General features: G+C 43.0%; 1 protein-coding gene across 4 annotated transcripts in view; it reads right to left on the bottom strand.

Moving 5' to 3' along the window:
• The window catches only part of lrp1bb (low density lipoprotein receptor-related protein 1Bb), a 281,286-nt gene that overhangs the window by 65,719 nt on the left and 202,342 nt on the right, over positions 1–13,225 (bottom strand). For all 4 annotated transcript variants that reach the window (XM_053877208.1, XM_053877210.1, XM_053877209.1 and 1 more), the window contains 8 exons: positions 8,937–9,126; positions 8,392–8,596; positions 5,228–5,420; positions 3,945–4,070; positions 1,210–1,338; positions 908–1,027; positions 301–414; positions 29–178 (listed from right to left, as the gene is read on the bottom strand). In XM_053877208.1, the coding sequence (XP_053733183.1) occupies positions 29–178; positions 301–414; positions 908–1,027; positions 1,210–1,338; positions 3,945–4,070; positions 5,228–5,420; positions 8,392–8,596; positions 8,937–9,126 (1,227 nt within the window). The remainder of the gene's footprint in view (positions 1–28; positions 179–300; positions 415–907; positions 1,028–1,209; positions 1,339–3,944; positions 4,071–5,227; positions 5,421–8,391; positions 8,597–8,936; positions 9,127–13,225) is intronic.

The raw sequence follows: 13,225 nt of genomic DNA, 5'->3' as shown, positions 1-13,225 counted from the left end.
CTGACAGGTGCCACCTCCTTGTCCTCACCCTGGCAGTTGGTCTCATCAGCGTAGTCCCCGCAGTCGTTGGCGCCGTCACAGATCCAGGACGGATGAATGCACAGCGAGGTGGAGTTGCATTTGATGAAATCCTTTTCTTTTATTCCCAACTTGTAATAGTGAGTGCAGTCAGTTTGGTCTGAGGGCGATAAAAGGAAGTTGTCAGAGGAAAGTACAGAGGACAGTTGCGGCTTTGATTTTCTCAAATAGCAGATAATACAGTATGTACTTGAAGGCCAAGACATGGGAAACAAGACGTACTGCAGCTTCTTTCATCCGAGGCGTCAGCGCAGTCGATGACCTGGTTACACCAGGCTGAGCTTGGAATACAGCTCCCATCTTTGCACGCTGACTCGGATGGGCCGCATGTGACATCTGTTGGAAAGAATCAATGTTTAAGACACACGGACACTTCTCAGACATGAATCTAACATTCATAAAACGCTTTCTGAATGTGGAAAATTGGTTCTGGGGAGCAGAACTCCCCTCTGATCGTATTTGTGATGAGTCGTGCTTTTCCTACGCTCGGCTGTCTGTGATAAAACTCAACCTGTGTGGAGAAATCCTAACTAATATGCCCAGATTGCTAACACTGCTAAAAACGCTCTGTATTTACATTTATCCGCATTTCCTTTGGATGATAACTTAAATCTAAAATACGCAGTTAAGCAAAGTTTCTTTTCATGTTCCATTAAAAGCAGCAGCGCAAATGACAAACAGAGCTAGCAAGCAACTGAATTTGGAGACTGCTGACTGCGATGGTGGATGTAAATTATGACAGAAATGCTGTCTACCAGGGTTCCTATAAAACAAGGCATTTTCCTCCATAGATTCGGAGACAGAGATAGACAGACATCTCCATACTCACTGCTGCAGAAGGCTTCATCAGAGTTATCCCCACAGTCATCAATCCCATCGCAGAAGCGACGGTTGGCTACACATCGCTGGTTGTAGCAGGGACGAAAACCCTTCCGGCAGCTCCTGTTGTCTGCGCACAAGGACAGGTAGGCACTGAATACCCAAATAATCACGACGGTGACTCACTTCGACGGCGACCTGGGAGTGATTTATGCGATTATTCTGCAAGATTTCAAAATCAATCACGCGGCCACTTGTCAAAAAGTGTGCTATCCCGTCTGAGTGGGCTCCATCCCACGAAGTGATTCTTACCACAGTATTGCATCTTCTCATCCGATTTGTCTTTGCAGTGGGCGATTCCGTCGCAGGTTAGCTGATAGCTAATGCACTCCCCGTTCCCGCACTCAAATTCAGTGTGAATGTTACAGGAGGAATTCTCCGCTGCAGAAGAGACGGGAAAAAAAAGACTCTTAGATGACTCTCAGTGGGAGATAAAGCCTATTTTACCAGCTGTAAATATACTCCCACGCAAACCAAAGAATAAATACATAGCTAATATCTATCAAACATTGCCCAGCTGAAAGTAACGCCGTACGTACAGCCGTGCCAACACATAGACTGGCTTCTCCACGCTTCCGCAGGCTTTTGTTTGGGAGCCCACAGCAACAGAGCCCTCTGAGAGCCGACTCATTACATTCAGTTGACGGCATTATTGGTCCTTATCTATCATTATCGGCCTCTACATCTCTTGTTATCTATCACTGCCAAATAGCAGAACTGTAATGTGATGTGAAGTGCAGCTAATTTTAGCTTTTCGGTGCTTTGGGGCATCTGTCACTGAAATAATGCTTCTACAATTAAATGTATTTTGCTTGTTTTCTGAAAATTCAAAATATATTGAAGCCCCTATGCAGGAATTATTGTTTTGTATCAGCTCCAACTTAATGCTATCAAAATGTATTTTGAGTTCTAATACTATTTTTAAGTGTACAGACAGGGGTTGTTTAAGCATCATGCAAATAGATAGTGATATGAGATATGATAATGACAATTTCCCTTCTCCAGCTTCGGCTGTTTACACCTGACACATTTGCCAAAACACCCAACACATTAGTTGTTTTTTTTCCTGACTCTCAATGTGAGTGAGTTCCACATCCTTTCTCCCCTCTGTGGTTTTCTTTGTTTAGATTAAGTATATGGTGGACCTCCGATACAACATCAAAAAGCCTTTGCACTTTGCACCGGTAAAAGCCTCTGTGCAACTCCTAGTATTTCCTCCAGTTTTTTTGGTTGTTGTTTTGCACTGCGTGAATGTGTGGATCTCAGCATGTTAGACAGATAGCTGGATAGATGATGGATAGGTAGATGGATGGATGGCTGGATAGATAGATAGATAGAGAGATAGATAGATAGATAGATAGATAGATAGATAGATAGATAGATAGATAGATAGATAGATAGATAGATAGATAGTTGGATGGATAGATAGATAGATAGACAGACAGACAGACAGACAGACAGACAGACAGATAGATAGATAGATAGATAGATAGATAGATAGATAGATAGATAGTTGGATGGATGGATGGATGGTGGATGGACGGATGAATGGATGGATGGATGGATGGTGGATGGACGGATGGACGGATGGATGGATGGATCATAGATAGATAGATAGATAGATAGATAGATAGATAGATAGATAGATAGATAGATAGATAGATAGACAGTTGGATGGATGGATGGATGGTGGATGGACGGATGAATGGATGGTGGATGGACAGATGAATGGATGGATAGATAGATAGATAGATAGATAGATAGATAGATAGATAGATAGATAGATAGATAGATAGATAGATAGATAGATAGATAGATAGATAGATAGATAGTTGGATGGATGGATGGATGGATGGATGGATCATAGATGGATAGATAGATAGATAGCTGGATAGATAGATGGATGGATGGCTGGATGGATGTATAGATTGATAGATAGACAGACAGACAGACAGACAGACAGATAGATAGACAGACAGACAGACAGATAGATAGATAGATCTGGTAGTTTATTAAAGCATTGCGACTACCCTACAGTTCCCACCAACCAACCACCAGAGGAGAGGAGCTTTGCTACAGGCAAATTCTGCAGATCACTCAAATCTCGCAAAGTTTGTCGGACACAGTGAGAGAAAACAGCCAAAACGTGTGTGAATTGGCATGTCTGTGCGGTTCTTTCTTCAAAAAAGCAACCAGTCCTCACCCCTGTGGTGTAATATTGTGATGCTGGGAAACATATCGATATCAACGTTGAATATTTCATTGGAAAAAATCCACCACCTAAAGGGTTCATTATAAATGTTCATCTGTGAGACAGTCTTTGGTTCTTCTACCAAAACCCTTTGTTGTGCTCAAGGCAGATGATACTCTGACACACAATACGATGATAAAAAAAAAAAAAGGTCCCACAACACAACTAGTCCAACACCACACACCAAGAACACTGAATGACTGTGCATCTTTTTTCATCTTTAAGTCGCTCACTGGTGCAACACCAGAATATTACTGCCAGTGCGATAAATTTTTTCACTCCCTGGAATATATGGTCTCCAGAGAAAAACTGCTTCAAGTGCTTCTCAACATAAAATGAATATAGGGAATAAAACCTGTCTAAATTTCCATCACACTTTAAGAATACAGGTGGATTCCAATGAAACTATTCAGGTCTCATATACCCTGAGCTTCTCCAGCGTAAGAGCATTAGCAGCTCTCCACGAGCCTCAAGGCTCTTAAGATTTTGTTTTGTAAAGTCAATAAAACCACGGCTCTCATTACACTTTCTAAATACGTTCAAAGCGTGTTGAAGTCGAAGAGGATTTTCACCTCCTTCAGTAGTCATGTTGGAATGGACCACATCTGAAAGTTTAAAATGACCACGCCGTCCATAACTAATATACAATGAGTGATACTGCAATCGATATTTGTTACTATTGATGTCCTCGGGGGTTGGAGGTAGCAGCCCTGGCGTTTAATTAAATGTGACTTACACACACATCTGTGGTCGTCCAAGAGCACACGTTCTCCACGGCAACTGCAATTCACTCTCCCGTGCGGCGTCAGGAGACAAAGGTCACCACATCCCCCGTTCATGTGTCGGCATGGAGATAGCTCACCTTCAAGACAATCAAATGGAACATGTTAAGTGGTTACAGGGAAATGACTCGCACTTCTTCTGTCAGGTCTTAGGCAAACATCGACTTTATTGTAACCACAGACTTATAGATGGATTGCAGTGAATAGATAAGAAAACAATTGTAGAATCTGGAATTTTACTTTTTGCCGGGGCTTATCGTAGCCATGCAAATACGTAACCAGCATGTATGAACTACGCTGACATTGGAAATGAGAAAACAAAAAGCTGTTCTAAAGAAGGCAACCAACAGGTGTGACAAACTTGTAGACATAACATGTGAAAATCAGTGGAGCTGGATGTCTGGATAAAAAAGGAAACTCGTGATGAGCAAAGCAGCGGGACGCAGACTGTTCACTTCAAATCATCAAAGACATGCGTGTTCTTTGGTTCTTCGCCTGAGGCCGTGTGTGTTTTATTCATGAGACAAAAAGCATGATGTTCATCCATCGCAGGTAAACCACAATAAGAAAGACCTGTGTGACCATGACGACTGATGTGTCAACAATGGAAGGAGCAGGAGTCAAAAGTTGTTGGACCCCTATGGGATGCATATTCGGCAAATACATATCAATACAAACATATATCAATAAAATATTTCCATTATTGGGGATAGAAGAACTGCATCATCATGGCAGCAACCAGGCTTTTAGCTAGGAGGGCGTCTGGGCGTCTGAAAAAAGGGACGCCTGATTCTCGACCGCATCTTGGCCGACGGATTATGGCGGCATCTAGTGGCCAAGCTATGGTCGAGAATCGGGCGTCCCTTTTTTTATGTTCTGCAAATGCCTCCTAGCTAAAAGCCTGGTGGCAACACACTATTTTTTTTTTACTTGTTTTAGTAATTCTTAGTGGTGGAAGACATACAAGTCAGTGAAGAATCCCTCACGACCTAACTGGATCCAAATGTAACGCCACCAAAAAGGGAAATATGTTCAGAACTTTTTCAATATTTTACGCACGACACAATTCTTGAATGATGATGCAGAAACTTCAGTATGTACTATACTATGTGTAGAACGGAAGGAAATGAAGAGTGTCCGAAACATTCATGTGACTAGGACTCCGGGTCACTGCCCTCAAACCAAACCAGGTACCAACGCATGGGTGAACAAGTGAGTACGTCATCTGTTTACTCACATTTGTTTGTGTCACTGGCCACGGCGATAATTCCCATCGGCTGGTGTGGTATGTCCGCTCGCAGAACTTTCGTGTCGGCGCCGGTGTACTTGTTTGTCCGCAGCACGGACCTCCGGGCCCAGTCAGACCAGTAGAGGAAATCCGCATAGATGGTGAGGCCGTAGAAGTTTCCAGGTCCCGATTTGATAATAACCTGGAATATAAGGAAACACCATTAACTGAAAGCGCCTTCCTATTAAGTACGAACAGCAGGTGGCCGGGGCATAAAAATAACTACGTGAGAGAATCCAGAATTGAAGTCGAAAGATAGGTTTTGACTCATTAATCAAGCCATCCGCTTTTATCGCCCATGTGACTGTTTGGTCCAGATGTTGGCAAGTAAATGGCACTGTCACAGGCAGGGAGGCAGGAATCTATCAGACGTCTCCTTGTGTGACCGTCTCGGCTTGCAGCGTTGGAATAAGAGGCTCCAGCAGCTCGGTAGCTTTAGTCATTAGCAGAACGGGCTTGTAAGCAACATCACATTAGCCTCTCGCCAAACTGGGATTAATAGGACAGGTGTTGATTAAAGAAACGCAGCGTGCGGAAGCAGCGACTGGCCAAATGAGAGTCACACACCGACAGATGGGGCGACATATTGATCGGAAATTAGATTGGGGACACTTCACGGCATCATGTGTGTACTTTGCTATGTTTTATGACAGCAGTCTTCGCATTAGCGTGAACTCCAAATGCTTTTGTGTAGATCCGCCGCTTGTTTTTTTTGCTGCTAAAACGTGGTACTACTGAGGAATCACGTTGTGAACGCCGTCCTCTTTGAACTCGCCACAAGACTCCTTCGATATTGGACAGCAATCATTTTCTATCTCCACTCTTGGAGTTGATTCTGGGCCATTTCCCCCAGCTGAACATGCTGACATCTTGTCTTGCCGTGCACTCCACTGCCCTTTGTGGGGCACTGCTTTCATTAATGACCTGGGTTTCTTCCCTGGAAATGGCATGGGGGAGTGAGCAATGCCACAGCTATTGTTCCTCTCTGTTGCCAAACACCCTGTCAGCATTTAATGGCCACTGCCGCAGAGAAGAGGAGTTGCCGGGTCCTTAAGGACACTCCACTGCCGTTCCCATCCACATTATAGGCGCACAATAAAACACCCCGCGCTCCGCAACTCATTTCACTCTAAACAGTCCGGGAGCTGCAATTGGTGCTGATTTAGACACTTAAGATTGGTGCCAAATGAGATGAAGCCATCAGACCCACAGCGTGGTAAAGCGATAACAAGCCTTAACCTTTGGATGCGTGCTGAAGTTGTCCATCAACCACTTTGGTTTAATTTATACATTTTAATTGGAATGGAGAACGTACGCTCCGAGAAGCATCATTAACAGCTCGGACAGCGTAGGACTAAGGAATGGAAAAATTGGGCAACTCTAGTTTCAAACATAGAATGGTGCCACATTATTTTAACAGCAAAAAAACAACTAAATTCCGGTTGCAACTGTAGGTTCACACCATTGTACTGCCGCAATTATGTGCGACAACCTGGCACACCACAATGTGGAGCAGAGGACTGCACACATTATGGGGCGACAGTGCTGCAGTTTCAATGTGTTTCACGCAACAGATTCCCACTGCCAAGGCATCATATATAAACCACTGACATGCATCTGTTCGCATGAAGCTTTTCGTGACACTTCCTGATAATTCAGCAACATGTCACGTAAAAAAAAAAAAAATGGTTGGGGTGAGGGTTAAGCCATGTGGTCACAATCCATGAGGTTATGCTTGGTGCGCCATGAGTGAAGCGTTTTGAGCGCTTTAATGTCAAAGACAGAGGGGAATAGTTCATGATTCAAGTTCAGAACTTTGCCGAGTTTGTTTCATGAGTCAGTCTCCATGCTGGACCCCGTTTTCAAAACTAGTTTAGAAGTGATACAGACATTTTTAAGAGCCACTGACCTTTCTACAGTGCAGACAGCACCACTGCACCTGCGGCTTATAGACCAGCGCGGCTTATGTATAAACAAGATCTATTTTCCTTCTTAAATTCAGTGGGTTTGGCTAACATTCCAGTGCGCTGTATAGTCCGGAAATAACGGTGAGTGAAATGGAAGCGAAGCTTATCGCAGCGGTTACTGCAATTCAGAACGCTACCAACCTAGGAAGCCAAGTAATCTGAACCCAAGGACCACTTACGTGCGAACAAGGCAAGTGCGGCCAAGTTGTGTTTGGTGTTAACGTAAGGTAAGTAAGGTAACGTCAGGTAAGTCGCAGGAGCCACGGTAACAAGACTTCCCTCTACACCTTGTATAGACGTTCTATGGACGAGCGTAAGATATAATCTCTGCAGCATGATCTGGCTCTAATGGTCACACAGGGCAACAGTTGGTTCAAACAAATGAACTTGCCAAAAAAGCTGTACCTTTATTTGCACCCATTTAGTCAAAATCCCTTTGAAGCTTTATCCATGCTTGGATTTCGGAATGAAAAGCTGATGCCATTCGGTGGTGTTGCCCGTTTGCGGTGTTGACACGGCGTGTTAAAACGCCCTGATGCCGAGCCAGATATCTGTCGGCAAGTGAGTTTGTGATTTGATTTCAGTGGTCATAGGTAGCCAACACGGGATGTAGTAGTAGTAGCGGTAGTGGAAGAGAGACACATTTTGACTGATCAAACACCAGATGTGATGTTGCATTCCGGACCAGCTGTAAGGCTTCCACTCTGCATGCCAAGCAGGCAGCTGGGAGAGCCGGAGCAGACATCACCAGTGGCCCGGCGCGAAGCTGATTCTATGAGACGGGGCCAAGTTTGTAAAGTGTTTTCAAAAGTTTACGGCTCCAAGAAGAAGGTAGGAGAAGTGTTTAGAAGACAACGAGGTGTCAGCAGCAATATCCAGGCTCTGAGATAGAAGCGGGGGTTGTGTTTTAAACGGAGCAAAACAAACCTGCAAATCCTCTGGGACCAAACACCAATGATGGCTATAAATTAGACATTTCACTAGAGTTTTAGCATCAAACGTGGATCATTTTTGACTGTTTAGCTACATAGCTGATGCATTTTTGGAGATGATAGCTGAGGTTATAGTGTTATAAAACACCACATCCTTGAAGATGCTGCAGTGTTACAACAAGACTGAAGGTAGCGCAGACTCATTCAGACTCACATATCTGCCGGACCCGTCAAAATCACATCTTTCGATCTTGCCCAGCGTTCCATCTGAAAAGTAGAGCTTCTCCGCAGTGTGGTCGATGGTCAGTCCGTTTGGTGTCAGGATGTCCGACCCGATGATTATCCTCAAGTTCTTGCCTGTCAAGGTTGATCTCATGATGCTGGGCCTTTGCTCATTCCAGTTGGTCCAAAACATCAGGCTTGAATTTAGAGAGAAGAGAAGAATGACAATGAGAAGCGCACACTTCCCTCTGAAGACAAGGTTATCTTTTCTTCAGCCGTATGTAAAGCATATGAATAACAGATTGCTTTAACAGTGAAGAAAGTTATTTGAAAATAATATCGCATTGATCTCCACTCTCTTCCAAGGCCACATGTTTTATGTAGTACCACATTCACACCAGTAACAACTACATCTATTTATGCACCAGTGATGTAAGACATAAATCTGTCTTCATAATGCAGAAGATAAAAAATAGGCAAGCAGGGCGCAGCAATTTTCTTTGTGCTTCGCTCCAACCAGAATGAGAGGCTACTGACTTTTGACACTCATCCAGTGCCAATGCGTGTGGGTGGTCTTCCTCCGAAAGAAAAACGACGGCCTCCCGGCTCAGGGCACCAGCTTGTTTCTGATCCACACTTTGCCTGGTGATTTCAGAGGTAGTCGAGCTTGTCCAATACAACATGTCCCAGGCTCGGTGGTAGGCCAGACCCTCCACTGTTCCCACATCTGAGCGTATGGAAAGAAAATAGGTGTGTAAGCACATGGAGGCATCGGTGACAAATACAAGACATTACTCATGAGGCGTCTGTGTCACACAAGGTTAGACGGGTAATGAGATGTGTTGGATGTGCATTGATCATTGTGACGGACAAACTTACTGGCCAACATTCAAACAAAAATCAAAACACGCTCAATGTTGAGACGATGCTCAGTCACATTTCCCATTCAATGTGTTCTCCGACAAGACCTATCATTCTGTACCACAGACCCTTCAGCCTCTCTTTCTCAGATACGGTGAATTACTCATCTGGGTTCTTTATACACATCAAACACACTGGGCTGGCGTCCCACTTCTCACACTATCATCGATGGAGAGAGGAGAATATCACTTGTAGCATGAAGGACTGTATTATGATGACAGTTGGTACGATGTGTTTGTCTATTTCAAACTTAATTTGCCATTCCAGATTTGTGGCTTCCTTCCATCCCCAACCCCACTCCTTTCTTTATTCCTTCCTTCAATCCTTCCTCCCTCCACATCTTCCTTCCCTTCTCCCACCGAATCTCTCTTTCTCCCTTTCTTCCTTCCTTCCATCCTTCCTCCACATCTTCCTTCCCTCCTTCCACATAATATCTCTTCCTTCCTTTCTTCCTTCCTTCCATCCTTCCTCCACATCTTCCTTCCCTCCTTCCACATAATATCTCTTCCTCCCTTTCTTCCCTCCTTCCATCCTTCCTCCACATGTACCTTCCCTTCTCCCACCAAATCTCTCTTCCTTCCTTTCTTCCTTCCTTCCTTCCTTCCATCCTCCCTCCCTCCACATCTTCCTTCCCTTCTCCCACCAAATCTCTCTTCCTTCTTTCCTTCCTTCTTTCCTTCCTTCCATCCTTCCTCCCTCCACATCTTCCTTCCCTTCTCCCACCGAATCTCTCTTTCTCCCTTTCTTCCTTCCTTCCATCCTTCCTCCACATCTTCCTTCCCTCCTTCCACATAATATCTCTTCCTTCCTTTCTTCCTTCCTTCCATCCTTCCTCCACATCTTCCTTCCCTCCTTCCACATAATATCTCTTCCTCCCTTTCTTCCCTCCTTCCATCCTTCCTCCACATGTACCTTCCCTTCTCCCACCAAATCTCTCTTCCTTCCTTTCTTCCTTCCTTCCTTCCTTCCATCCTCCCTCCCTCCACATCTTCCTTCCCTTCTCCCACCAAATCTCTCTTCCTTCTTTCCTTCCTTCTTTCCTTCCTTCCATCCTTCCTCCATCCACATCTTCCTTCCCTTCTCCCACTGAATCTCTCTCCATTCCTTCCTTCCATCCCTCCTCCCTCCACATCGTCCTTCCCTTCTCCCACCAAATCTCTCTTCCTTCTTTCCTTCCTTCTTTCCTTCCTTCTTTCCTTCCTTCCATCCTTCCTCCCTCCACATCTTCCTTCCCTCCTCCCACCGAATATCTCTTCCTCCCTTTCTTCCTTCCTTCCAGCCTTCCACTCTCCACATCTTCCTTCCCTTCTCCCACCAAATCTCTCTTCCTTCTTTCCTTCCTTCTTTCCTTCCTTCCTTCCTTCCATCCTTCCTCCATCCACATCTTCCTTCCCTTCTCCCACTGAATCTCTCTCCCTTCCTTCCTTCCATCCTTCCTCCATCCACATCTTCCTTCCCTTCTCCCACCAAATCTCTTTTCCTTCCTTCCTTCCTTCCTTCCTTCCATCCTCCCTCCTTCCATATCTTCCTTCCCTTCTCCCACCAAATCTCACTTCCATCCTTCCATCCTTTCTTTCTTCCTCCTCATCTTCCTCCCCTCCTCCCACCAAATCTGTCTTCCTTCCTTCCATCCTTCCTCCCTCTACATCTTCCTTCCCTCCTCCCACCAAATCTCTCTTCCTTCCTTTCTTCCTTCCTTCTTTCCTTCCATCCTTTCTGCCGCCACATCTTTCTTCCCTCCTTCCAACAAATCTCTCCCGCTCCCTTCCTTACATCCCTCCTCCCTCCACATCTTCCTTTCCTGCTCCCACCATATCTCCATCCTCCCTTTCTTCCTTCTTTGTTGAGTAATTGTTCTCTTCTATAGTGGAATCATAGCCTCAAGCCAAGTATTTGCATCCATCCGTCATGAAATACAGACCCATTAGACTCATATTTTCAAAAAATACTATCGCAGAATTTTGACACCTGACTTTTAATGCGTTTCATTCAAAGGGCGTAGTGTGTAAAAATATTTACATATTTCCAACGCTCAAAATCCCAAATGTAATGGAAATACGGAGCTCAAGTTATCATACACGATATATGTCACATGGAATATTGTCTAGGAAAAAAAAAAATCCCTGAGGAAAGCAGTTCATATCAACATTTCATTATTTACTGCACATTTGCTCTGATAATATACCCGCTCGCTGTGACCCAATGTTTCCACAAAGTGTACACAACACAAGGTTGGAATAAAAGCAGTCTTTTTGACTCGCCATGTTCACATGCATGAATATGACTAGTATTCCCTCATGGATTGTACCGTAGGATATTCATGGAAACGTATCACTGAGGGATTGTTTCCATTATGTTCATGGTGAGGGAAATAAACCCAGGTGCGTGGGGGAACAAAATCATTCCGGTAAGAGCAGAAATGTACAAAAAGGTGCAGCCAGCTTCTGATGCAGTTGACACGATATTGACTGTTGATGGGTAAAATATATATATATATATATATATATATATATATATATATATATATATATATATATATATATATATATATATATATATATATATATATATATATATATATATATAATAACAACAACAACAACAAATAAATAAATACATATATATATATATATATATATATATATATATATATATATATATATATACACATATATATACACATATATATATATATATACACATATATATATATATATACACATGTATATATATATATATACACACACACACTAATGGTAGTAGCAGTAGCATTTGTTATATTTTATTTCTCATAATGTATTTATTTATTTGTTGTTGTTGTTGTTATTATTATTAGCATTCTTATTGTTATTATTATTATTATTTTTACATTGTTAAGGTTTTGGCACATTGACCCAATTGTGTGAAATTATATCACAATAATTTAATTTAGATGTAAAAATGTAGAGGTCAGTTTAGAGAGCTTTCTGTAATAATAATAATAATAATAATAACAATAATAATAATAATGACAAGAGAGGTGGAGAATGGTAAAATACAACCCCCCATTCAATTTAAGATTTTTTACTTCCCAAAAAACTCATCACACAAGCAATGTCTGCGACTGAGTTAGGAATTATGTTGATTTAAAATTTAAAACTGACAGTTTATTTGTGAAAGTGTGTCTCCTATATGTCACCTATTAATAACAGTATGCATATATTAGTAGTAGTAAGACAAAAGGTAGGTCACTGGAAATGTGTCTGCAAAAACACATCCAAAATAAAGATTTAAAATGCCGTCTAATTGGAACAATAAAGGACGGAGAGAGACACTTGCAAATCCCTGCAGATGCCTCCCATTATCACTATCATCACTCAACTGGAGAGGGTTATAAATAAGCAAAGTGTTTCCTTTACGGACCGTGTCACAGACGGGTCAGTGGGTTTTTTTTGTTTTGTGTCGGAATAAATCAGCAAGACCCCGGCTTCATCCTCATGTATGGGCGGCAGCAGCCCATTTGAGCTTTGTTCCCAGTGGAAACTCTGCAGAGCGGCTGCGCATACCAGCTGAGCAGAACTAAGGCTTTTGCTCTTCATCTGAATCCAGTCAAGCTCATCAAGACAGGACTGACTTGGCTTTAGTGGAGGAATAAAGAGGGATTTGTCTCATCATTCATTTCTGGGACAGTCAGCAGACAGAGGAGCTCAAACGCCGGGGCTCCGCCATATTGATTCACTCTTTAAATTATTCTTTCAAAGCAGTATCAGCGAGGGTAAACACATGAGCAGGAAGTGTCAATGTTGGTGAATTTTAAATTGTTTGGCAGGTTGTCCCACGTGACAGAGAGCACAGTATGTCTCAGCAGTTGCTGCATATTTAATCTGAAGGAACAGGCACAGAGCACGTGTAACATGGGACGCAGT

This window comes from Synchiropus splendidus, chromosome 10 (assembly GCF_027744825.2).
Source record: "Synchiropus splendidus isolate RoL2022-P1 chromosome 10, RoL_Sspl_1.0, whole genome shotgun sequence".
NCBI lineage: Eukaryota > Metazoa > Chordata > Actinopteri > Syngnathiformes > Callionymidae > Synchiropus > Synchiropus splendidus.
The sequence above is the reverse complement of the archived record's forward strand: the minus strand, read 5'-3'. Positions and strand labels throughout refer to the sequence as shown.